This window comes from Plectropomus leopardus, chromosome 21, assembly GCF_008729295.1.
Source record: "Plectropomus leopardus isolate mb chromosome 21, YSFRI_Pleo_2.0, whole genome shotgun sequence".
Classification (NCBI taxonomy): Eukaryota; Metazoa; Chordata; class Actinopteri; order Perciformes; family Serranidae; genus Plectropomus; species Plectropomus leopardus.
The window spans coordinates 10,620,255-10,646,606 of NC_056483.1; the positions used below are offsets into that span (position 1 = coordinate 10,620,255).

The 26,352-nt window shown below is 40.8% G+C and overlaps 2 protein-coding genes across 2 annotated transcripts; one reads left to right on the forward strand and one right to left on the reverse strand.

Annotated features, from left to right (window-relative positions):
• The first annotated feature begins 3,572 nt into the window (after positions 1-3,572).
• Positions 3,573-6,069, forward strand: gtf3ab (general transcription factor IIIA, b). The gene is made up of 9 exons (XM_042510624.1): positions 3,573-3,742; positions 3,879-3,973; positions 4,057-4,153; positions 4,236-4,321; positions 4,397-4,470; positions 4,825-4,902; positions 4,972-5,201; positions 5,678-5,731; positions 5,824-6,069. Exons 1-9 carry the CDS (start codon positions 3,629-3,631, stop codon positions 5,956-5,958), a joined length of 963 nt encoding a protein of 320 aa, XP_042366558.1. The 5' UTR covers positions 3,573-3,628; the 3' UTR covers positions 5,959-6,069.
• Positions 6,070-6,633: 564 nt separating this feature from the next.
• lnx2a (ligand of numb-protein X 2a) lies at positions 6,634-25,531 on the reverse strand. The gene is made up of 11 exons (XM_042510503.1): positions 25,420-25,531; positions 21,325-21,883; positions 14,287-14,522; positions 11,480-11,617; positions 11,082-11,281; positions 10,066-10,479; positions 9,770-9,943; positions 9,123-9,300; positions 8,815-9,040; positions 7,936-8,094; positions 6,634-7,328 (listed from the first exon to the last, which is right to left on the reverse strand). The coding sequence occupies exons 2-11, from the start codon at positions 21,726-21,728 to the stop codon at positions 7,193-7,195; spliced, it is 2,265 nt and encodes a 754-aa protein (XP_042366437.1). The 5' UTR covers positions 21,729-21,883; positions 25,420-25,531; the 3' UTR covers positions 6,634-7,192.
• Between the last annotated feature and the right edge of the window lie 821 nt (positions 25,532-26,352).

Sequence of the window (26,352 nt, forward strand, 5' to 3'; positions counted from 1 at the left end):
AAGAAAAAGTCTGCAATCAAACACGTACATAAGGAATATAAATGTAAAAAATGTGCTTAAAGTATCAGAACTAAAAGCACGTTCTGATATTTATGTGTGATATTTTACATGTATTTAAATATTGTAAAGCTCCTTGAAGTAGATTTGTGATGTATGATATAGACTTGATTATTATCATTATTCTAACTGATGGTTCCACTTGTTAGCAGTATTCGAGTATTTTGGCAGGTCAGGGTTCAGCTGTTAAAAACAGGGTGGTTTTATCTATAACTATCATAATGTTTTATATTCTTGTCATATCTGAAAATTAGCTTGTAACTATACTGTCAATATTTTTTTTTTATTCAGACAGTTTCATGGACACAGGGGACACATCTCCCTCAATATTTAGAACAGACACATTTGTCCCCCCCAATAAAAACATGAAGACTTTTACTTTGACAAAATTGAAGACATTTAAACCATAACTTGGTACAAAAACTGCACTAAATAGTGTATAAAATGTTACCAGAAAGCAAGAAATTAATTCTTTGATGCTCAGAATTTTCTGGTGGAGGACCCCCTGTTTTATTTGTGTTGAGATGAAACCAATACCCTTAGTTGTATTGGAATAAAAAGTGCAGTATTTTCCCTTTGAAATTAAGGGGACTGGGAGTGTAACTCAAAGTGAAATACTAAAAAATACCTAAAAATTCCACCACGAATGGAAAATAAACTGATTCCCTTTTATATTGGGCTCAAGTCTTTCAAAAAAAAAAAAAAAAACAACTCACAAGGGGTAAATAAAAATGTGCTCATTACAATTTGTGTGAACCAGCCCTTTAATTAAACTCAACTAGTTCCCCTCACATACCTCTGAGGCCTCACCACCCACTACTCTCCCAGTATCTGAGGAAAAGTCCCTTAGTTGTGTTGAAAGTTATATTTGTGACTGTGATGAAAGCGTGGGTGTGACAGTGTATGTCCGCATGATCTGTGTGTGTTTGGGAAAGGCCTGGAGCTTTGACAAAAGCACAAGGAAACCCCAGTGCAGGCCAAACACAGTGCATGCTGTATCTCTGTGTGCGATAGGTGGGGTGATAGAGTCTGTGTGGTTATCAGAGACAGAGGGGGGGCACGGTCATATATGTGAATATTGGGCCAGCTGTATTGATCCTGGCCCTGACAGCAGAGGTGGAGGAGGTGGGGGGGACCGGATGAGAGGAGCAGGAGGCTGATAAAGGTGTCAACTGACCCCTGCATGCTTACCTGAAGCGTGGGAGGGCACCGAGGTAACGCCCAACAGGCTCTCAATAGGCCGTATTCACAAAAGTCAGTCAAAGGTTTCACATGAGAGCAGGACATGGGCTCACATGGTGATCTCTAATGTTTGGACAAGCAGATAACCTCATTTGATTGTCACTATCTCTTTCTTTTTATTTATTTGTTTTAAATAGAGACTTTTTTTCTTTCTTTTTTTTATTATTTTTTAAATTCGTTTACCAAAAGCAGGTGTATGTAAATTTATAAAAAAAAATGGCTCTCACAAATAAAAAGTTAAATTCATAAACAGACAAGTGCATTTCTCAGGGTTTTTGCCACTTAAAGCAGTTTGGTATAATCTTTATAATCTGAATTTCTGCTTTAATTAAAAGGCAGTTTCCTAAAGCAGGACTATGTAACTTTTAAAAGAAAAAATAAATTGTTGTCTTTTGGCAGTTGATACATCAATTCATAAACAATTTCATGCACTCAGGAGTTTTGCCACAGCCTTAGCCTTCTTGGTTTAATATGACCTGTGGGCTAGCTTAGGGCAGCTAATGTTAGGGACTGTTGGTTATTTATGAGTGGGGAAGGGGTGGTCTGAAATGGGGTAGGCCCTTCAGATATTTTTTTAAGCAGTGGGAAGGGAAGAGGAAATTCATAATAATATGTCAAAAAAAGTTTGTTTTCCTTGTTGTGGTTCTAATTGCATTTGCAAAAATCCACTGCGCCTGAATGAAAGCCAAGGAGTCTCTGATTCGTCTGTCAATTATGTCCATCATGGCTTGTGAACTGCAGTCAAACTGTTGCAGCGCTGATCAAAAATGACTCAAGATTCTGTTACTGTATTGCCTACTTCAGAAAGACCCAGCTGCCCTGCTGAAAACTGCTAAACCAAAATGAAGCACTGCCACCAAGAGCAAACTTTCTCATTTACAGCTAAACAGTACACTGAAATAAAGAGAAAAAGGAAATTTTTCAGGGGAGAAATAGGTAATGCAGTAGCAGAATCTCGATTCATATTTGATCAATGCTGCCTAGTTTGACAGTTTGACAGCAGTTCACAAGCAGGATTTGACATGATTGACAGCTGCATTAGAGACTCCTCGGCTCTGATCTTTTTGCCTTCATATGCAGTGGATTATTGCAAATGTCATTAGAGCATGACAAGGCAGAGGAACATTATTTTTTTACACTACTACTGCCAGGATTTACTGGTAGCTACAGCGAAAGTGACAAAAAAATGACATTTTCATAAAAGGTACCACCTTCAGCTTTAACGTTAACTTGGAGAGATATTTGCTGATTGACTGACTCTGTTACTGTGGCAACCATGGCTACTTTTCAGCTATAGTTATTCCGGCTTAAATATAAAACTGTGTAATCTTTGCTGAACAGTGACCACTGTGCCTACAAGTGACAATGCCAAACTACTGTTCAGTATTTAGATAAAATAACACAAGTGAAGACAGTCATAATGTCAGCAAAGTGACAATATAAATTGTGTTACACAGCAAAATGTACCTTAATTTATCTAACATAAGCTACTGCTCAGACCAAGTAAGGCTGCAGCAGTAAACCGCTCCGCTTATCAAACTGGGCAGCACCATTGCTTATTAATGCCATTTTTCATTTGTTAGAGAAATAATGTGCCGTTTCTTCTTTAAAGGCGGAGAAAGGCTGATTTAGTTTCATGTTTGTGGGTCACAAAGGATGTCACTGAAGACTACTCTCTGACTACGATAAATCACACCTATCAGAAAACAATATTGAAGTGTTGATAAGATTAAGATTAGAGCAGTAAATTCTGTGTTTGTGTGTGATTAATGGAGACAGACAGTCGCCTCTCTCCATGCTTGCACGCCCCATACACGCGTGCACACACACACACACACACATACACACGCACAGAGAGGTCAGCAGTTATGGGTGCATACTGCAAGGAGCCTGGATGACATTTTTAAAGCCTGAATCAATCAATGTGGAGGAAAGAGTCATGGGAGTTTATAATGTTTGAGTTGAGTATCAATGGCAGCACTATTAAACTCAGACGTCTCAATCATTTCCTTACATCTTACATGTTGCATCACCTGTGCTACAATCCTGCACAGTAGAGTGTAAAAGCTGAGCGTGAGGTTTTATAAGTGTGTAAAGGTTAAAAAAATTATCTCCATTTACTGTATTAAAAGTGTTTAAATGTGAAATCTGTTGCTTATTTTTCTCTTTTGGTGAGATAGGGCACCCCTTTTTTGGCTCTAATTGGTACATTCCAATGACATAAATGAAGTGCAGGCGAGCAGCTTGTTGTAGGTCAGTAAGTGTCCTGCCTCTTTATTACTAGTTTTCTCTGTGACCACAACACCACATCTGACATCTCTTATTAAAGATGGGGGAGAGGTTGCAAAGTAAAAAAACCTTTGTTTGCAATTTTTTTGAATGTAAAGCTACTTTCAGTAAGTCATGGAAGCTTGAGGCTCATCTTTGCAAACACACAGGATTGGTAAGTGACTGCTAGAAGCCAAAAAGAGCAAATAACACAATAAAGACCCAAAGAACACGTTAAATTAGTACATATTGTGTTTGATTGTCTTGTTAATGTTATTGGGATTATGTGTCAAATGTTGCCCTAACCTTAGAAACCGTTTTCCTGTGAGAACTGCAACAAGAGCTTTTGCACTCGCTATGAGCTCACCAGACATGAGCTCAGGCACAGTGGGGAAAAACCACACAAGTAAGCTACTATGTTCTATTTGAAATGATTGGGATCAGTGAAAACAGTGTTTGCTTTGACCTGCTACCTGCTCTGGTCTCCAGGTGTCTGGCTGACGGATGCTCAGAGGCCTTTGTCACAAATGCCAGCATGAAGAACCACATGGCTCGAGTTCACCAGCACCAGGAGAAGCATTATCAAGTAAAAAAAAAAAAATCCTAAAGTTTGCCTTTTGCCAGCAGGCTTGGGACTACTGTGATGTGCTTTTGCTCTTTTCTTTCAGTGTGACCATCAGGGCTGCGGAAAGGATTTCAAAAAAAAGAACCAGCTGAAAGCGCATAAGTGTGAGCACCAACAGCTTTTATTTCGGTGAGTGGCTACACATCTGATCTAAGAATAAATTAAATTTTTCTGTTTTCTAACCTTGTTTATGTTTTGATCTAGTTGCACTTTCAGTGGCTGCACAAGAGAGTTTCCCTCTCAAGGAAAACTGAAGAATCACAAGAGAGTGCATGAAGGTTGGTGGATCACCAGAAGGCTTCTTTGACTGGTGCATGTGGTGCTGCAAGTTATTCTCATTTTTTGATCCAGCTGTTTATTTTTGTAATTTACCAGGTAATTGTTTAGTCTATAAAATGGTGAAAATGTCAGTCAGTGTTTCTAAAAGCCCAAGATGTCTCAGATGTCCTGTTTTGTCCACAACACAAAAATGTCAAACTTTACTGTCAGAGAGAATTAAAGAAACCAGACCAATCTTAAAAACAATACGCAAACTAATTATCAGATTAGTTGCTGATTTAAGTCATATTTGACAACTAACAGATTAGTCGTTGCAGCTTGAGGTTTGTGTTCAACATAACTCTTTGTTGCAGGTTACCCTTGTGAGTACGATTGTCCTTTTCTGGGAAAGACGTGGACAGAATATCAGAAGCACAGAAAAGAGCACAGAGGTATGAATGTAATGCTGGGAAGTGTTGATGGCTGTCTTGTTGACTGTTTTAATGTCTCTTTTTTTTCAGTCAAGGTGCAATGTGGAGAGTGCAAAAAGTTCTTTAACAACAAATGGTTCTTGCACCAGCATGAGCTGCGTGTCCACGGAGAGAGGAGGAAGCTGTCGTGTCCCACTGAAGGGTGCGATAAAAAGTTTACTCGTCACTTCAACTTGGAGAGTCATGTACTGGGAGATCATGAGGGCAAGAAGCTGTTCAGCTGTGCGTATGCTGGCTGTGGGAAGAGCTTCACCATGAAGGTAAACCTGCACTTCAGTTTCATTCTGTTAAATGTTGGATCAAATCATCCAAATCACACTACTTTCTTTTACCAGGGATCCAGTAATGTTGATAATATGACTTTTAAATGTGCACATGAACACTTTGCTGCAATCTAAATACAAAAGAGGTGGATGGATTTAATTTTGTGTAGCTCAAAGCACTGAATTTATTTTAAAAATAGTATTATTTTCAGCGATGGTGAGACTTTGCTGTTTTTAGTTTTAATTTAGACTTATGACTTTTTTCTTGCTTATCAAAATGTCTTTTGAGTAGCACAAACTAAATTCTAGTAACCTTCAATATACACGTGTAGTGGCAGATGTTTCAAAAGCCAGACCACATTAAAAACTGAGAATTTATGCATGACTAGACACACTACAAGTGAGTTTTTGAAGATTTTCGGTGATCTGATTAGAGTGCTGATACAGTGTTAACCGGTCTCACTGTTAATCAGGAAAGCCTGTGGCGACATGGAGTGGTGCATGACCCAGCAAAGAAAAAGCTGAAGGTAATGTATCCTTGTAAACTTTTAAAACAGTAAATGTGACTTTTCTCCCCTCAATCTTATACTTGTATTTAATTTTTTGGTTTCCTTTCCAGAAACTGTACCCTAAAAAGAATCAGCCGTGGCGTTTGGCACTGCAGGCCAGACTGGCAGCTGGAGCCAATCAAGTGGAGACCGAAAAGCTCGCTGCAAAGCTGTGCAGCACAACGTTAAAGGACAACAAATCTTGAGGCCGCTTGATATAAATATGTGTGGATGTTTTCAATGATTGTGACACAAATCACATTTTTTCTGTTGATATACTTTTGTTTAAGCTAATATGGAAATAAAGCCTCATTAATACAGCACTTTGTAGTTATAAAGGGACTGTTCATTATGGGGGGGGGGTCCAAAATGGGCGAGGCATTTTGGATAATTATAGTTATTGAAGAGTGAATTATGTTTTTTGCTTTGGCTTAAGGGAGGGACATTCATTTTGATTTAAAAATCCACAGAACTCTGAAACCCATGAGTGAGTGTGAAAAGCATGTTTTCTTTAAATTCCCCAAAATTACACAATTTATCAAAGTCAGAAACTGTAATATGGTGAAGGGAAGGTCAAGCATTTTCCTTCAGTCACTCTGGGTGGCTCAAGGAAAAATATTTGTAGCTCTGGGGGGGTTCATGATACAAAACTAAAAACCCTGCAGTCACCCCCCCGCTCTGAAATAAATTACAGTCCCTAATAAACTGCCTCTTGCTCATAAATGTGTTGAACTGCCCTCTAGTTCTCACCAGCAAAGTGTAAAAGCGACACTGTAGAGCCATTGGTCCTTGGAAGGAAATGTTTATTAAACAAACAGAACACACATTCACACACATGTATAAAACTCCAGCTGATGGGACAGCTGGTTGTCATGGTGATGAGGCCTAAGGGCAGTTGAGCCCCCAGGGTGCGGCAGGTTTCTTATAAGGCCTGAGGCTTATTCAGCTGGATACAGCGCTGGTGTTGCAGAAAATCTTGATTAGAGTGATTACAGGTCATTATCCTAGATGACGGAGGATCACAGGCTATTTTTTTTAAAAATCTATCTCTACTTGCAACGATGCATCCACCTGAATACAGCCCTGGATTCTACAACTGCCTGGTGAGGTGAACACAGCACAGATCGCCTGTTAACAGTTGCAGTACCATTTCTCCCTGCGGGAGTGATGACAACATGACCATATGAACACAGCAGTGTGTTTGTGAGTGCAGTCTGTCGCGTGACGTGGCACGATCTGGATCAGTTCCCACCTGGTCAGGACAGGCTTGGTCCTGCTGGGTCAACTACAGTTCTGTATGCTTTTGGTCCTGGATTAAGCCCGGTATGGAGCGATGTACAGTAGCGTGTACCAGTTCACTTTGGCCAAGGTCGTTCCCAATATAGAACATTCAGGGTGGACTCGGTGTGGTGCGCAGCCTGCTCACATGATCCGGCCTAGCTATACCAGGCTGCCAGGCCAGGAGACCACAGTCAGCGCCACCCGGCTGCGCTGCTCCTTCAGCATGGGCACCAGCGCCGAGTGGCTCATTCCTGCTGTCGACAGACCATTGACCGCCACAATCATGTCACCACACCTAGAGTGAGACAGAGAGACAAGTCAGGATTGTAAACAGCACCTGACAGCTTGGAGCAAGATTCATTCATAAAGCTCTGCATTACTGATCATCATGTGAAGACAAGATGACCGAAACATTTGGTGTGGCAGTGGCTTACATAGGAAGCTTAAAAATACAGTTAAAGGACAAGAATGGCAAGGATGTATCAATTTGTTATTGTCCACAATTTCTATGAATTGCAACTAGAGCTTGATGGTAAATTGATCTGCAACAAGTTTGAGAATTCTTAAAGTATTTCTTTTTTGAGCAAAAGTACCAAATATTAATTGATTCCAACATCTCAATTTTAACTAAACCCAGAGTGGACTGACTACATTAAAAAAATGGCTGTTTATTTATTTTTTTTCTTTTCTTATGTCTTTATGTCTCCAAAGTAAAGTGTCTTTAAGGACTCTGAAAAGTGCTATATAGTTTGTTGTAATGCACTCTGTAAGTGTGGCCTATCATCACGCCACTCTTATCAGTCACCGACTGGAGGTCACAGTTTATCTTCCTGCTGATTCACCACAACGTCACGGCTAACATAAGCCACAGATACTCATGTAAAGAGCAACTGATCACTCACTTGAGGCGTCCGTCGTAGTACGCAGGCGTGCCGAGGACGATGGTCTTGATGAAGAATGCCTGGTTGCCGTGACTTTCCTCATATCCCCCAACGATGCTGAAGCCCCAGCTGCCCGGGTGGCTCCTCCGCAGTACAATCTCATGACTACTGTGAAGGTAGCTGTGAGGGGAGAAGATAGTAAAGAAAGACTTTATTCTTCACAGAGAGAAGGTGCTGCCTCGTGTTTTAAAAACCACCTTTTGTAAATCTTGAAATCTTTCATTCCCTGGTCAAATTTAAAATTTTGGGTTATTTTGCTTCTATAATTTCTTCTTTATGACTATTAGAAGGAAAACATCTACAATACATATCTAGACTATTATTTAGTTCAGATTTCTGCTCTTGAAATGTATGAAAAAAAGTGCATTTTTAATTATTTAATGCCTCATTTGCATATTTAAACATAACATTTCAGAAAACTTGTAATGTAAAAAATAATTGTCTACATGTAAGTAATTAACAGGGGAAGTTTAATGTTTTACTCCTATTCACCTATAAAATGTATAAAAAATAGAGGAAAATATATAAAAGTGGTTATTTTAAAACATGTTTGAAGACATTTCTAAATTCCTGTATTTAAGCCAACTAAAACTTCTTTATTCTGTATTTTTATTTAATATTTCTACCAGTTTTAATCACCAGTTAAGTTTGTTCTGGAGAAGAGGAGACCTCTGCGGATGATTTGAACCTCCTGAGCAATGAACACAGAGGAAATTCTAACCGGGAGAAGTTTCAGCTGGTTGAAATCTGCAATCCTCACCATTAGACTCCACTTAATCCTTTGCATTGTTCCTTTAATACACACCACAAAGGCACATTTAAATCCAGACGTGTGCTCACCTGGGTAAACCCAGCCACATGACCCATGAGGGGGACCAGTTGGCATCAAAGTCACTGTCATGTGTGTGAGACAGCAGCTCGTCATGGTCGTGCTCCTCCACCATGCTGACCTCCAGCACCCGCAGTTGGACTGAGGGCGAGGCAGCGCTGGCCTTCAGAGTGCCCACAGCCTCGCTGTGGCTCAGGTACGTTAGGTCCTGCCCGTTGATACTCAGCAGGACATCACCTGAAGGAGGCAGGGAGAAAACGCTAAAGTATCTGATGTATTTGATTTGAATTGGTCGTGTTATGTCTGAGGCAGCGCTCACCCCGTTTGATTCTCCCATCCCTCGACAGGCAGCCGTGTGGTTGGACGCTGGTCACAAAAATCGGCAGCTCCCCGCTCTTACTGCCCCGCCCTCCTGCAACGGTCATGCCGAGAGACTCATGGGGCTCCTTCTTCACAGTGATGTGTTTCTCCTTACAGGTCACGCACTGGGAAAGGTCCTGGGTTTAATCACACAGAGTCAACACACACACAAACACAGATTTGGTCACTACAACAGAAAATGTGTCTACGCCACTGTAATTGCCTGGAATCTCAATCACCTTTTCACCCACATCAAACCACATGCTTAAGATCCTGGGTGTTATATCTAAGTTTTAACAGGCAGGTCAATTCTGCTCTAAGGTGCAGCTTCTTCCAACTCACTTCCATCTCCAAAATTTGACATTTCTTCTCGAATTCTCATCTAAAAAGGGTCATTTTGCACCAATATCATCTATGCTGGACTGCTGTATCTTGATGCTTTTCAGATTTGCCTTAATCTGCCTTTCATTGTGTTAAACCTCTTGCATGATGCTTGTGATGTGAAATCTTATTAAAAAAGTGTCAAAATACCTCTGAATACACAGTCTGACCTATGTGTATACACACACACACACACACACACACACACACGACACACATGCTCACTCTGTGAGTGCTGGTGCGGGAAAGGTGTATGGGCACAGGGCTCGGAGTGGAGCTGTGGTTAGGCAGGAAGTGATCAAGGCAGTAGAGGTCTCTGGTGGAGCTCGATTTTGGCGGTGGAGGAGGGGTTGGTTTGGTGGGTCGGCCAATCAGCAGGTGGACTCGCTCTCCGCTGGCCTGGAAAGACAAACTTAAAGTTTTAGAGATTTTTTTTCTCACTCACATTTCCTTCTTTGTTGTTCATGTTTTTACTTGTAAACAACATCAAAAGAAGCGTTAATGACTGAATGCATCCTCACCTGTATGATCTGTGCAGCCTGCTCGGGGGTGCCGTGGCGTAGGTCCTGCTCGTTGACTGCCAACACACGGTCGTTGCTGCGCAGTCTGCCATCCTTTGCTGCCAGGCCTCCCTCTAACAGATCCAACACAAACACTCCTGACTCATCTGTTCGCCGTACCAGCTTGATGCCAAGCTGCTCTGTCGAGTCCCGCTTGTGTAGGGTGATTCTCAGGGTGGCAGGGCTTGATGGGGCGCCCTCGGGGGTGGAGCAGGGGGCGTGGGGCACAGCAGGGGTGGAGGAGGAAGAGGAGGGAGGCGCCCGGGAGGCACAACGACGCTCCCTGAGCACAGTCAACTGCAAGGTGGTACAGGGCCGTGCCAGTGTAGAGCGAGCAAAACTGTGGGGGACGTTACTGATGTCCACATTGTTCACCTTGTGAGACAGATAAGTCAAAGTTAAAAAGCAGGATTTGGTTAATTATTTAAATTTGAAAAATTAGATGTTACCAATTATCTTAAGATTTTACAGTGCAACTCAGAAAAAAAGCAATTCATGAAATCCTAATTCCCATGTCTTTGCATTTCTAAGACTTTTGAGAGATTTTTCTTTCAAGACTTTTTATGGATCCGTGGGAACCCCGGGTTTCTGTGTCTTTCACATGTGACCCCTTTCATATTCAAGTAGTCATATGATCAATTATGAAAATACGGATTATGGCAGCTTTAAATGGCAGAGCAATAACACAAAGAGGTTTTATGAGAAAATGAACAAGATATTCTGGAATATATAAGAATGTAAAAATGCCAAGAAATGATTCAGATGAAGTTAGGTGCTCAAAAAATAATAAAAAAAAGACAGTAAATTACTACTATAATAGTACTGCCTGCCAAAACAGCTACTTTGAACTTGAATCATGACTGAAAATGACCACTTATAGTTACAGTGCAGCTCTAAATTGGCCAAAATAATGTTGTAGAAGCTCCTTTCTTGTATAAAAATGGCACGTGTTTGTTAAAATCCCATCCGGCTCTTACCTGCAGTATCTGATCTCCGGCAAGCAGCCTCCCATCTCGTGCAATGACCCCGTCTCTGTACACTTCCTGAATCACAATATTGATGAGAGGCGTCTCGTTTCCCCCCACGACGCTGATGCCCAGCTCAACATATGGATTCGCCCGGTGGACCTCTATGGCAGTTATCTCTCCTTCAGGAAGCGAGGGTAACTTCACACAGCCTTTATGGACACACAAATCACATTACACAGCTGCATTTCACAATCTAATTCCCACATCTTCCTAATGTTGCCTGAATGTGATTATCCTGGCATCTCAGATTACAGCTCTTACAATGGCCAGAGGCTACGATATCTCAGATCTCTAACATTCAGCCCTTTAGGAAGATGCTCAGTTAAATGGAGGAAGTAATGTCATACCCTCTTCAGCAGAGAGAGGCGGAGACTCGGGGCAGTCCCAGCCAGAGGAGGTGGAGCTGACAGAGCGGAGGAGGTGGATGCAGGGATTGCTGAGGGGCCGCTTCACCCTGGGGACCACACACTCCAACCCTACCACACCTAAAGATGGAGACACACGAAGAGATTAAATAGATGTGTTATCAGTACAAACTGTATTGACTTCATTGACAATCTCAATCTCTTCGCTTTGTACAAGGCCAGGGGACAGACATGGAATCAAGTAATTGCTTTGCAAGTCACAAGTCAGTGTTGAGTACTTGCACTCATGTCCAAAGTCAAGCCAGGCAAATCCTGATTCCTAAACTTAAGTTTCTGGAGTCCTAAAAGAGGCATAATGTATTCTTTGCCAAATAACAATAATTGTAATAATTATTACCATACTAAGAGCAGATAAATAATACATTAAAGGGGCTCTATGTAAAAATTCAGAGTGTATGAGTTGTCTACACAGTTCTCAACATAGAGGTGGCTTAGTCTGCAGCTAGAGGCTTAAAGTGATAACTCCATAAACAATGCTAAGCACAGCGCAAACCAGCATACTTTAAAAAATCCCTGGAGGGGCGTGGATTACAAAACTCACAGAAGTAGAATCAATTAATTTTGTGAGTTAAGTGATGATGTATGCTGCTGCATATTTTATGTTTTATGTCTATCTACATGTACAGAAATTTTTGAAAATGGATGTTTTTCTATAATACGTTTTCTCTTCTTTTCCATATTTTTGAAAACACCTTTAAAGGTACAGATTTTTCGAAACTCTGAGTACTCTGCATAAGTTAAAGTTACTTTGCACCTGTGTGGACCATGGATGTATTATAGGGAGGTCGGTGTGGACATGCAAAACAAAACACTTGGGAAACCATAATGACATCTCAATTCACGCATGCACATTGTTGCTTTGAGTACTGAGCATGCGCCATAAAGAACAATACATCCATTCACGTAGCCCATGCTTGTAGCAGATGAATACAGGCAACATATTAATTTCAACAACCCGCCCTCCTGCGCTGGGATCCTTTATTTTTGGTCACAGGTGTATGCTACCAGTGAGTCTTACGTATGAGTGACAGCGTCCAGTGTGATGACGTAGGCACGTTGACGCAGCGCAGCGTCCACGCGCTTGCTCGGTCAAAGCTTTTTCCTGGCTGGACTTGAGTGAGTGTAGATCCGGGTTCCACCAATATAAGTTCATAAAAGTTATTATTTACGATTTTAATCAGGGCAAACTGCTGCAACCTCTTTTGTTTAATATCCGACTCGTGCTGTGAGAGTCCTGCTGAATTTTGAGTTCAATAATTAAAGTTTTTAACGAGTTTAGCGTCGGTGATAAGAAGAGCTAACGCTAGCTGCTTAGTTAGCTACCGCGATGTCTCCGTTTAACGCCTTCACTCTGCTCGAGCTCGGCGGGTCCCCCCTGTACACCCAGCTTACCCGTCACTCTGTTTGTACCACAGGTATGGAGATAGTTTTGTGCTACGATAAATGTTTTGAGAAGTATTATTTTTGCATACCATAACAAGAGTTAAGCTATTTTAGCTGTAAGAGATGATTGCTAAAAAAATAAAAGCATCGGTTTCACATGTGTAAACTGTGAATTTCTAGTACTGTGTGTAAAAAATCATTAAATAGTGGGTTCTCTGGTAACTAAATGTTATTTACTTGCTTAATTATTCAAGATTTATATCTTTCAAGTTATGTTTCTTGTGAAATATATAATTTTGTAATTTACGTTGCGCTTTATAGACTAAAGCTAGATGAACGTTTCTCTTTAAAAGAGCAGTGCCTTGTTTTTTGTAATTGAATAATTTGTGTCAAATTGTTTATTTTAATAATTGATGACTCAGTCATTAAGAGCAGGAAAATTAGCAAAAAAAACTAATGGCTGGAGGAGAACTGAGCTTTGCGGTGTGCACACAGTTTACTTCTGTCATTCTGTTTGTACCACAGAGCAACAGTTTGTGAGTAAAGACCCAGAGACCCAGTGCTGCTTCCTGTCCCATAATCCCACAACCCAGAACACAACGCACAACAAGAAACCACACAAGTTACATATGGACTGCCGGTTTGTACACGTTTTGTCGATGCTGCTTGTTTTAATGACTACTTTACACTTAAACTCTTTATTGTGGCGTCACTTAACGGATGAACAGAGCCATCTACTGCACCCGGTGTATTTGCTCCACCTTAGTGTCCACAATTTAAAGTTTGCCAAAAAAAAAGCTTTTTTGGATCAGGCCAGCAGATGATGGGACAATTTTGAGAAAGCTTTCCCGTGTCCAGAGCATCACTTGCATCTTTGAGTGAGTTCTTTCATTTTCGTAATATCTAAAGAAAATCAACTGTGATAAGATCTCCAGTAGGTGTTTTGAAAAAGGTAACGTTAGCCTATAAACTTTACTGCCTTTGCAACAAGGGAAGACTGTGGGAGACAGCTAATGCCAACATATGTTTAGTCTTTTTTTGCGTTCTAGTGTTGTAGATGTTGAAGGAAATATTTTGCAAAATGAAGATTGTGTGGAGAGAATTAAAAAAAAAAAAATCTGTATATTGTTGACAGGGCAAATGTATCATTTTCTTCATTTGGCGCTCAGTAATGTTAAATCTTTACATGTTCAAAGGCTCAAGTCCAAGTGAAGTCATTGGTGTTAAAGTCCAAGTTGTGTCGCAAGTCTTTTTTGACTCCATAGTCCTCAAATTTCTGACTCGAGTCATAATTGAGTCCAAGTCCAGTGACTCAAGTCCACACCGCTGCCAGTGAACCCACTTACTTTCTTCCTCCGTGCTCTCCTCAAAGGCAGGGTTGTCGAGGCCGGCGTCGTCAGTCCACACAGGCCCGTTGCCGCTGGTGTTATTAGGTCCAGAGGGCGGAGAGGGTGTGCGGTCCCTCAGGTCTGTCTGTGGGGAGCGGGGCGACCTGGGAGGGCTGGTGACCATTGCTCGCTCGTCCCCGCTCTCACACCGCGGGCCGTCCATGCTCGTCTGCTGACACCTTGTCCCGGGACACCTTTCACCAAGCAACAGGCGTCAGTTTGTTAGTCCATCTGACGTGTAAAGAAAATCAGGTTCAGCATCAGTTAATGTAATGTGCTGTAATTGATCCCATCAGGGAGAGTCTCTTGTCTCCTTAGGGGAGGTCAGAGAGCAGGGCCGTGATTAGATGGGAGGGAGTCAGTGGGTAAAGTGAAGACTGGATGCACACTGATCCGTCATTGAGCAGACAGAAAATACCAGAGAACATCGCTGCGTGTCTTGTTTTTTAGATATTAAATTGACGTAGGGCTGCACAAAAGATTTTACAAGTACAGGAGACCGTAATTGTGATGGCATGACTGTATATGTGCATATTGTGCAAATTGCATATATCTGTATGCCTTCCATGTCAGACATATTTGTACATCTGCAGGCCTTGAAAACACGCTTTCTATCAATAAATAAAAAAATAAAACTTGGAAATTAGAAAATAGTGAAAAATATTCATGAATATTTCCCAAAGTCCACAGTGACTCTTGAGTTTGCTTGCTCAAACCAACCAGCAGTCTAAAACTCACTATGAAATGATATAAAACTTTAAAAAACTTTTTTCATTATAAATGACTTAACCCATTAAAACCTGAGAAAATTGCTTTTATTTCTTTTAAAAAACCAACCCCAAAAAACTTGAAAATAACCTGAAAAAAACAACAAAAAAGCAAAGTAAAAAACACAAACAAGCAAGAAAATGATGCAAAAAAGTGCAAACGATTATTATTAAAAATTATAGACATATGTATGTTTTTTTTTCTGTAACATAATTTTAAATATGAAATTATAAATATAAATATAAATATAGGTTTGCTGGCATTTTTCCTAGTTTTGATTAGTTCCTAACCCCCCTTTCTTCCCCAACTAATTTTGAGTTCATTTTCTTGTCACATTTTTCTAATTTCTAACCAAGCTGGTCATTACCTTTTGCCCCACAAATGCTTAAGAAAGCCAATGCTCAGGTTTCAAAGGGTTAAATAGATTCTGAAAGGCAAACGCTGGACAAGAAAACTGATTTGTGAGATGTTCTTTCCATGAAAACGAAGACAGCCCTGGGCGAGACGAATGCATCATTTCTGTCCCATAAATAGAAAGTCTTCAGTGAGAGACATTTAAAAATAAACGCAGACTCAAGGGATCAATGTGGTCTCACCCTTAATTGACTGAAGCATTAACTGTAAATGGCAGCTATGAGCTGGTTGAATTATTTAAGTGCTTCTGTTCTTCATTTCCTCCTTCCTAAGATAAACAGGACCATGGAAAACAGACGTTGCTGTCCCAGGATACTTTGCTCTCGCCATATTTAAATAAAAAAATCAGCCGGTGTTATAAAGCGATGTGGCCGAACGTAGTTTTACCATCAGCAGTCCTTACTCTCTTTTGTATCTTTGACATTTTCCATCAAGACATAAAAGTTTTAAGATGACAACTAAACTTTTTTGACCCTTTGAAACCTGGATCGAGACCGGTTTTCGATGCGCTGTGTCCAGACGCCTTTCAAAAGCTACTTGATCCTTTGAACCCTGATTGGTTTGACTTATTTAAAAAGCAATGACAAACTTGGCAAGAAATGTCCCAGAAATTTCAAGAAATTAATAAAAGGTGACAAGAAAATTATTATTATTATTATTTAAAATTATGCAACACATACATAATAAAAAATATAACATAAATACACATATAGTTTTATTTTTAGCCACTTTTTCTCAAGACTTTCTTTTGCTCATTTTCAGGTAATTCTTTTGTAACTTTTTTTACTATTTTCTCGCACTCTTGAGCTATGTCTTGTTAAGTTGCTCTTTGCCTTCTATTGTTTTTGAAAGAAATCAAACCAATTTGCTCAGGTTTCAAAGGGTTAACAAATAGGCCATGTAACGGGTTGAGCTCATATAGAGGCTTTAATTCAAGGACTTTGGTTCAGAAACAGTGAAAGTATCTCAGTTCTCACACACACACACACACACACACACACACACACTCACACACACACTCACACTCAGTAATAAGATCAACCAGCCCACCTTGACCACCGTGGATCACAGTGGCCTGGCACTCTCGTCTTTTAATCTAATGTTCTGTGACCGATCCCTCTCTTGGCTCCTGTTACTATCTTAGACCTAAGTCTGCAGGGTAGGGTGGCGGAGAACCCACGTGGGCCGAAGGTTTAATCTTTACTAAAGAATGTCACGTTAGTGCTCACAGTGACCTCGTTTGATCTCTCTTAAACCATCTTTACTTGTCTTCTCCACACACCGACATCATGTGCAAAACCTCCACTGAGATGTACCCCTCTGCCAAAAGGCCAAGACAAGAAGACTGTTGACAGTTAGGTTTAAATGGGCTACAACTATGAAATGAAGTCCCTGTTTGTTTTATGCTCTTATGATTGCACATCATGAATGAAATTATTCAACTGTGCAATATTCTTTTTAACATCCTAATTTATTCTTATTTCACCACTCTTGCATGTATATTAACATATGATGTGCATAATGTAGAAATGTATTTTCTTGTTTTTCTTTTTACATATATTGTGCCATACATTGTAGCATGATACACACATTTTTATACTTCTAACACTTTACATAGCAGTTTTTATGCATTGTAGCATAATTAAATGAAATGTTGAATCTCCTGAGAGAAACACGACCAGAGAGCTCATAAACATAATGTCTTTTCTTAAAGGCCCACTGTGAAGAGTATAGTGGCATCTTGCAGTGAGGTTGCAGGACTGAAACTTGTGCCAAGTGAGTCACTATGGTGGCTGACACAAAATTGCAAATGGCCTTATCTGGAGCCAGCGTTTGGTTTGTCCATTCTGGGCTACTGTAGAACAAAATACCGGACTCTGTCGAAGAGCACAAGGCATAGATTTATAATTGTACCTAGATACTGGAGTTGCTTGCTTGGTGCATATGCCAAAAAAAGTTTCTAGCTTCCAGGTTTTCTTCTGTTGTATTTGGCCCTCTGATAATGTGCAGCAGTGTTTCTCTCATTGAAACCATCTGCAAAACCCTGTTTGGCTCATAGACTTCAAAAACTCCTTTTGTAATAGTAAGAATCGTAATTTACCTTGTTTGCATTTTGATGTTCCTGTCAACAGTTTGACTCTTTTATAATGGTGATCTATGGGGAAAATGCTTATTGGATGGCAGGGGATTTCTTCAACACAACACCATGCGTACGACTTTGAACCCAATTTTTGTAGTGGCCAAACAGTGGAATTACTCCTGAGTCCACCACTTGATGCCATTGCAACCAAAAATACTTTTTTTTTAACCCATAAGAGACATCTGTAAATCAGGGGATACATTTTTTTGAGTGAAAACAGCCCCACAAAATCTTGTATAAAATAGTGTATAAATCCTGCTGGGAAACTTGTATAGGAATAAATGGGGACCTGCTCTTAACTTATGGGACAGAGACGTAAACGGTTCATTCTAAGGTACCAAAAACACAACAATTCTTGTTTTCAGGTGATTATAAATTAATGGAGAACATAGGAATATTATATATTACCTAAAAATTCTGCCAATACATCCACCTAAATCTTACACACTGGACCTTTAAAGGTGGACTATGTGACTTTTGAAAGATAAAATATTTTTTTCTCACACAAACGAAAAGTTAAATTTCAAAGCATTAAAAACACCCCTGCTCCCTTTAATAGAGTTAGGGATTTTACTGTTAGAGCCTTTATTGTCCCGCTGTGCCCAATAGCTTAGCTGATGTTAGCTAAATTGAAACAGATATTGCTGTGTAACCCATCTTATTATCCGAGTAAGTCTGCTTACTTTAAACATCTTTTCTGTGCTCATGCTGCCAATACACTACATTTTACCATTTCTGTTTTTTCTGTAATTGTAGGCTAACTTGTTGCCCCGGTGGCATTATTTGGTAAAATTTGTTTTGCTTTAAAAACATAAAGTATGTGTCAGGGGTCTCCTGTAAAAACAGCTGACTCAGAAAAGCTTTTAACACGCTGTTAGCAGTAGCTTGTTAGTGTGAGCTTGTTAAGGACTTGACTTAACTGAGGTGTTAGCTGATCACTGGATATACAGTCAATAGTCAAGCGCCAAAAAACTAATGGATAGCGCCTAAGCAACATCAAATATGCAGGATTTTCAAAGAAAAAAAAAAAAAAAATATAGACGTACACTTATGAAACACCAGAAGTGTGTGCCGGCTTATTTATCGGCAGAGATTTGCTTCTCTTGTTGTTATTTTGCTGCAGAGTGCAGGTACGGTTGAGACTTAATAGAGAGGCAGCGTCCAGGTGCCAGATCGTAAACAGCATGTATCCACACAAATATAGTGAACAACTGTTACCTGCCAAGGGTTAAATAATCAGTCCTGCTAGCTCCAGCATATTTACCTTTGTATTTCATACTGATGTTCAATAACATGCTGTGTCTCTTTCAAACAAACATTAAACTGTAAATTTAAATAAACTGTAAACCCTTTGAAGCCTGAGGAAATTGGCTTGATTTCTTTCAACAACATGGAAAGAATTATGAAGAGTAACTCAACAAAAAAGTTACCCCCAAAAAATATTAGTAAAAAGTTAAAAGAAAATTACCTGAAATTACAACCCCCATATATAAACAAACCAACCCCCAGACAAACAGGTAAAATAACAAAAACAGGAAAGGACCTGAAAAAAGTGCTAAAAAAAAAAAAACAAAACAAAAAAACAATACAGACAAATAATAATAACAACAGTAATAATTATAGTAAATATATATATTATTTCTGTATTGTCTGTATTTATTTCTGTAACCTAAATTTAAATTATCAATATAAATACAAAAATATAATAATTATAAATAAAGTTTTCCGCATTCATTGATGATTTTCTAATGAGCCTTTCTTTCTCTTTCGACTAGATTTCACGTCATTCTCTTGTCACCTTTTACTACTTTTGCAGTGTTTTTAAAGAAATCAAACCAATTGCTCACGTTTTAAAGGTTTAAATATTAATGAGGCATCTGAACACACCACAAGAAAACTAATGTCTGTCCAGGTTTCAAAGGGTTATTCTGGGGTTGATTTCACTTTCACTTTGTTTAGAAACAGCAGCAACCAACGATTATATAGTATACATAGTATACATAGTATACCCGTAAAGAAAACTGAACTATTTAGAAGTTTTATCCATATCAATGGCTAAAAATCAATAGATTATAATACCGGTCCTCAGAACTAAAGCTATGTTCTTACACATTTACAGCGTGTCCTGACCAAAAGACTTCTACCAAGCAAAGTCAAATCAATGCATATATTCTCCAAGTGCTGCTACATTCATTGTAATATCAATGCAAAATGTACGCTACTTGTAACAGCAACAACAGCCTTTGTTTCATATATCAGCTCTGATGCATGGACAAATACAGACACCATCTTGCGTTTCATTGCAAGATGGCAACAGCAAGAAAGAGAGAAAGAAAGAAGTTGAACTGAGAGACACCGAGAAGAAAAGGTGGAGGAAACACTGAGAGAAAGATGCCATTGTGCCATCCAGCACAAAACTCATTGACCCACATTCTGCTGAGTTGGACTCACCACAGGCCGGGGTTGCCTTTGGCTGTCTCGCAGAAGAAATGGTTGAAAAGATCTCTGGTGTTGAAGTTGCTCAGCATGATTGCAGAATGAGAACATGGAGCTCCTGGTCAGCCAACCCATGACTGCGGTAGGGAACCACTAATCCCTCATCACATGACCTGCAGCCCAATAATCCCCTCTGGGTCTCACAACACCTGGTCCAAATGGGCCAAAAGCCAAAGCATGAAACGCTGGAGGTTAAGGATGGCGGGGTAACGCTCTGGACTATAGATCTAGGATATCACTAAAAGTTCCCACCAGAAACAAGCCAATTGTGAGAATGGAGGAGTTTTAAAGTCATATGAAGGTAAGTTGTCTTTATTATCAGTTAATCTGTCAGTTACTGTTACGCTATTGGAAGAATGGTTTGGTCAAGAAAATGGAGAAAAAAAAGCTATATTGCTGTATTATAATTTCCCTGAGTTTAAAGTGATGCCTTCAGATTGCTTGTTTCCTCTGACTAACCTTTAAAAACCCATAGATATTACGCTTACTACATCAAGACTGTAAAAAAAAGCCCAGCAAATTCTCCCAACTGAGGAGCCAAAACCAACAAACTTGGTATTTTTGCAAGTAAAGTTAAAGGCTGAGTGTGTAGGATTTGGGGGAATATATTGGCAGGAATGTGATATGATAAGTATGTTTTCATTAGTGTATATTCACCTGAAAATAAGAACGGCTGTGTTTTTGTTACCTTTGAAGGAGCCTTTTATATCTACATAGGGAGCGAGTCCTTGTCCAAGGATGTTTTTACAGTAGCGCAGAACAGGCAAACCAAACACTGGCTCTACATAGGGCTATTTGAGTTTTTGAATAATAATAATTTTCAGGTCTTTTTCTTGTCACCTTTACTAACTTAAACTTTGAGGGACATTTCTTGTCAAGTTTCTCACTGCTTTTTTCCATGACTGATAAAGAAATTAAACCAATATGCTTTGGTATCATGGGAAAAATAGCTTGTAAAAGGCGTCTGAACTCGGCCCAAGAAAACTGATGTCGATCCACCTTTCAAAGGGTTAAGTGTCTGATTGATTTCATTACAGCTACAATAAATACATGCTACATTACCTGTATAAGGCGAGTGAAGTCCTGTTTGTCATGCATGCATAGTGTTTGATTTGTGTGTTTGCCCACTGATGTCATGAAAGCGTTCATCTATTATGTCTGTATGGAAGCTTTATTACCTGTGTTTGAGGTGTGCCTCCAGATCACATCGCGGCATGCTGAGGGAGCAGACTGGGGTCAGAGGGCAGGACACAGACAGCTTGTCCAGCAGCTTGTGCACCAGTATGCTGGATCTACGGCACGCCTGCAGCTGCAGTCGCGTCCTGTCCAGCGGGCAGAAGTCCCTCTCCTGGAGGAAGCTACGTAGGCAGCGGGCGCAGAAGGTGTGTCCGCACGGCGTGTCTAGCGGCTGCACCAGCGGCTGCAGGCAGATGTGGCACACCAGGTCATCGTCCACTTCCAGACGGTAGTTGTAAAGGTGGTTCTCCCAGCTGCGGTGGATCTGGCCACACTCAGGACACAGAGCGTCCAAGGCTGGCTCCACTGGCCCGGCTAGACCCACCTCGCAGCCCGGGCTGCCCATCTCTGCTCCTTCGACACAACTCAGCTTTGGCACAAATGACTCCAGTGGGGCTGCAGTGTTGGGAAGGGGCACACGCACTCCTATCCCATAAGCTTCAGAGGATGAAGAAGTTGCAGAGAGGACAGATGCCCCCCAGTGGCTGATGGCACATCACCCTGCAGGTCAGAGGGCACAGAAAGAGGGTTAAACAGCTGTTTTAGAAAAACAACAAGTGTCTGATTATGTGCTCGTGCATTTATTCATGTGGCAAATGCTTTGTGCACGTGGGCACGTGTCTGCATGAGATGGAGAGTGGCACTGTGTGTGTGTGTGTGTGTGTGTGTGTGTCAGTGAGTGCGCTGAGATTATGTATTGCTGCTCCTGTCCACTAATCTGGCAGTATAATCTCTCTTTTGCTCTCGCCTGCTGCAATCTTCCAATTCCACAGAGAGGGAATTATCTGGGATTGAGGCAGAGAGAGGACACAGATCAGAGGAAGTGGGATTGGGAAAGCAACAGAGAGGGAAAATAGTGCCAGCCAGAGGTACACTGTAAAATCTGACGACTTGATCATACTTAAAATAATCTTAGAAACCGATTGCCTTAAAAAAAGGGAAGTAAACATAACTATCAATCTTAATTTATGTTTACTTTATATCTAATTGTCAAGTTTAACAACAATTCATTCCATTTCATTTTTCAAGGCAATTGGTTTCCTAGATTTTTAAAAAGTAAAATCAATTTCAGATTTTACAGTGTACAAAGGAGCAGAGGCAGAGGAGATAAGATGGGGGGTGAAGAGGTTATATAAAAATCTGAAAGAGGCACAAAACAAGAACGGAAAATGAGAAAGAGAAGAGATGATGTGTGAGGATCTGAAAGGCAGTCAGGAGTTCTTCACACATTCCCCACAGCAAGTTTGATATTTTTGGTTCAGGCCATGTACAGTAGATGCACTCTGTCTCCTCTGCAACAGAAAGAGAACATGCCCAAAGCAAAGTCTTGAAAAATAGCACTCCGCGAGGAGAGTGCGTCCCCGCAGCTAATGCACTCTGTGTGTACGGATCATTTCCACAGCGTTTCACATCCAAAGCCAGGCGTGTTCAAAATCCGGCCCGGGGCCCAAACATGGCCCTCTGACTGATTTTAAATGGTCCTTGGCTTGTTGTTCAAAATATACTATATGAGGCCCCACACATTATAGGTTAATGAAACCAGATCACTGTGCATTTGCAGAAATGCACCAAGTAGGAACTTCTCAGGTGGAACTGAAGTGTTTTCACGAACAGACAGAAAACAAGCAAAGAAACGATAACCTAGCAGCAGACATTTTCTGCAAGGTAGCAGACATCACCAGAGCAAACAGAGGTGTAAGAAAATATCACTACATTTGAATATCGCGGTTTAATGTTTTGTGAGTGTTTTTGAGAGTCAATAAGGCGTTGTTTTTTAAATGAATGTTAGGCTGCCTTCTTCCAGCCATAACTTTAAAGGTTGAATTACATAAGGGCTGTGGGTAAGAAAAGCACGGGGATGTCTTCTCAGTTTCTTCCTCTCTTTTTAATGTCCACCTCGTCAACAGGACAACCACTCAACTTCACTGAACCCACACGATAAGCATCTCACGATACACTTTGCGGAAGGTGCACCACCTTAAGTAGTTCCTTATGTGATAAAAGTTCACTTTTGAGCCATTACTCCTACTATTGTGGTACCCAACAACACAACAAGATGGCATTAAGACTCCTATGTAGCCTACAACCCTGTGGTGGCGATTCATGTTTCCCATGGATGTATTAAGAGACCCGCGTTTCCCTCCAGTTTTCCTTTCTTTTGCCTCCAGCTAATGTCATGACATTATCCTGAAGTCCGCCCCGTAGGCTGTAAATAAAGATGTACAAGGCTTACCCCCATTATGCTTAAGTAAGACTAAAATATCTGGGATATTGGTGCTGCCATCTTGAGCTGGGGAAGTCTTTCGGAGCCACTGTATGCACAGTAGCGATACCTGCAGTGGGGGAGTTCCTGCCAAAACACCTGTCCGACCAACCACGAGCAGCTCTATTGAATGCGAGCGCGTGGATTGGCTCACAAGGCTCATTAAAACTGAGCTTAAAATAAAAATGATCACTCGAACAAACATCAGGCCGAGGAGATCTACCTACAGTGACAGAAACCATTTCTGGGGTCAAATTTATTTGGCCCCCATTTAAAAAAAAAAGTTTGGACACACCCCTGTCCAAAGCTACTCAGCACTAGACGCTCTGGTGCAGTTAGTGGACGGCCGGCAGAGGGCGTGCCTCAGCTCGCAGCAGGCCGGCCAAGCCTCAGTGACTACCTGCCTCTGTTCCAGCGGGGGTCTGCTCTTGTCTCCATGACGACCCGGAGCCAGTGCTGTGCAGCGGGGCTTGACATTCAGAGTGTAGCCGGAGAAGGATGCAGAGGAGCCACACAACAGATGCATTTCTCTCAGCAGGATGCTCTGCTCCTCCCTGGTGCAGCTTGAAAGCTTGTCAGACAGACGATGATGAGACGACAGACATTTTTTTTGGCCGGGGTGGGGGGGCTTTTTTCGTCTCGCCTCCATTTCTCCATCTCAACCCGTCTCTCCTGTCTCCTTGGCTACCGGACCGGTAGTTACTTATTTGAGCCTCCTTTAAGTACGTGCTCCTGTCTGTGTGTGACTGGCTGCTTCTGTCTCTATCCCGCAGCTGGACATGAATTAATCATGAGGACACAAGGCTTCTCTGTTCCTATAACAAAGCTGTGACATCACCACATCACACACACATTCACACACTCACTTGTAGACATGTTAAGTCTACACAAGCAAAAACACATCATGCACAAGAGCTTTTTAGATCCTGCAAATAGTCTTTATCAATAAGTAAAGTCTTCAGGTTTTCACTGTGGCAGCAGTTTAGAGCCCTGGACATGAAAAGCACTTAAATCTATTTTAGACATAGCTGGACTCAACAGATTCTTTTACTCAAGCCATATGAACACTGGCTTGTGAAATATCTCTCCTTTAATCCCACTGTGCGTGTCTGTGAGAGTCCAAGGTCCATGCTGTTATTGTCATTGCACTATATTAATAAATAACAGTCTTGGCCCTGCACCTGCTCATTTTTCTTTTTTTTTTTGTCCAGAGATGACAATCTAATCAAACAACACAGAACAAGCCACGTACAACCTCGCCTGCAGGAATGACATTTTCAATTAAGATGAGATGATGTTTTAGGCCACAGATTTAAAATCTCAGGTCCTGTCGGCTTAGCCTACATTTTCATAAAGCCCCATCTCGTCGTCTCTTATCTTAAAACAAAATCTAGAGAGGCTGATGGCCACTTGCAAGAACAGGCCTGCTGCTGCTCTGCATGCTCTGTAGCAATAGGCTGCTTCTTTTCACTACATGCAATGATAACAACAAAAACTGACACTGATTTAATTGATAGTTGACATCATTTTTTTCACTGTCACAGTCCTAATATACCTTGGCAACGCACCAAATGGAGTGTCATCATCTTTAAGCTAACCGCACACGTTGAACACATTTGATTAGACATTTTTGTAATCAGTGCCCCCATCTGTCTGACTCCATCCCACCCTCCGCCAGCGGAAAAGAGAGGACAGATGAAGCGACAATGGCAATATCAATGCAAAGCCAGCCACACACTGACACCCTTCATGCAGACACTGAATATAATGTTACCTTCTCCGGCTGCTCCTCCGCGCCGTGCACTCCGGCCCCAAAAAGGGGGGACTATGATTAGCTGCGGGACCTCAATCACGCATTCACCGCAACGGCCCGTTCCGCAAACCCGCACGAAAACGCCCCCGTGCCTTTGGCGGCGCTGGCCCCGCCCACTGCTGTCCGTCAAGGGTGGTGGGCGGGGCCTGCGTCTGTCAATTCAGAGCATAATGAGGGGTGGCTTTCAAATAGCCTCCTCAAAAACTAATAGCCTAAATAAATACATCGCCTAAATGAATGAGTGAATAAAAAATCCTGTGCAAACCTAGAAATGCCCATAGAGACACAAATAGACAGAGCGACCACCATTATCATTTTCATTTTCATTTTTTTTTTTTTTAAATCTGCCGATTTACTACTCTTTTCATCCTCTGGCCAATACATTGTCTGGCAAACAGTCGAATTGTTGTAGATGCATCTTCTTCACAAAATAATAAATAAATTAAGAACCTAACTTAACATCTCAGTTACACAACTTATAACTGTTCAAGAGTAACTCGGCTAGATAGAAAAATCGCACTAAAATTGTACAGATCCACCACCAAAAATTACTGTCAGGCAATGTCATATTTTGGAGTAACACCCACCCATTTCTTAAGTCCAAAAGTCAATTTCTGTTGAACAAAATGTTTTCTTTTTTTCCTTTTATGTTATTCTCTTTTTTGTTTGGCAAATTTTCTTGTAAATTTTGACTAAATTCTTGTTAGTTTTTTTCCCCCAAGCTGCTCATTGCCTGCTTTTTGTGTTTTTGAAAGAAATCAGACAAATTTGCTCAGGTTTCAAAGGATTAAGTGAGGGATCTGAATTCTTTCTCCATTATTGTTTGTCATTTAATCGATTTAAACTCACTGTGAAAGAGGCAAAACTTTGATCTCAATATTATTTAGTAGTATT

Coding starts and splice junctions, on each gene's coding strand:
- lnx2a (XM_042510503.1), bottom strand. CDS start 21,728: ATGGGCAGCCCGGGCTGCGAGGTGGGTCTAGCCGGGCCAGTGGAGCCA. Junction 14,523..21,324: donor GAGGCACACCTCAAACACAG/GTAATAAAGCTT, acceptor GCTTGGTGAAAG/GTGTCCCGGGACAAGGTGTC. Junction 9,944..10,065: donor AGGCTGCACAGATCATACAG/GTGAGGATGCAT, acceptor TTGTCTTTCCAG/GCCAGCGGAGAGCGAGTCCA.
- gtf3ab (XM_042510624.1), top strand. CDS start 3,629: ATGGGGGAGAGGTTGCAAAGTAAAAAAACCTTTGTTTGCAATTTTTTT. Junction 4,154..4,235: donor ACCAGGAGAAGCATTATCAA/GTAAAAAAAAAA, acceptor CTTTTCTTTCAG/TGTGACCATCAGGGCTGCGG. Junction 4,322..4,396: donor CACCAACAGCTTTTATTTCG/GTGAGTGGCTAC, acceptor GTTTTGATCTAG/TTGCACTTTCAGTGGCTGCA.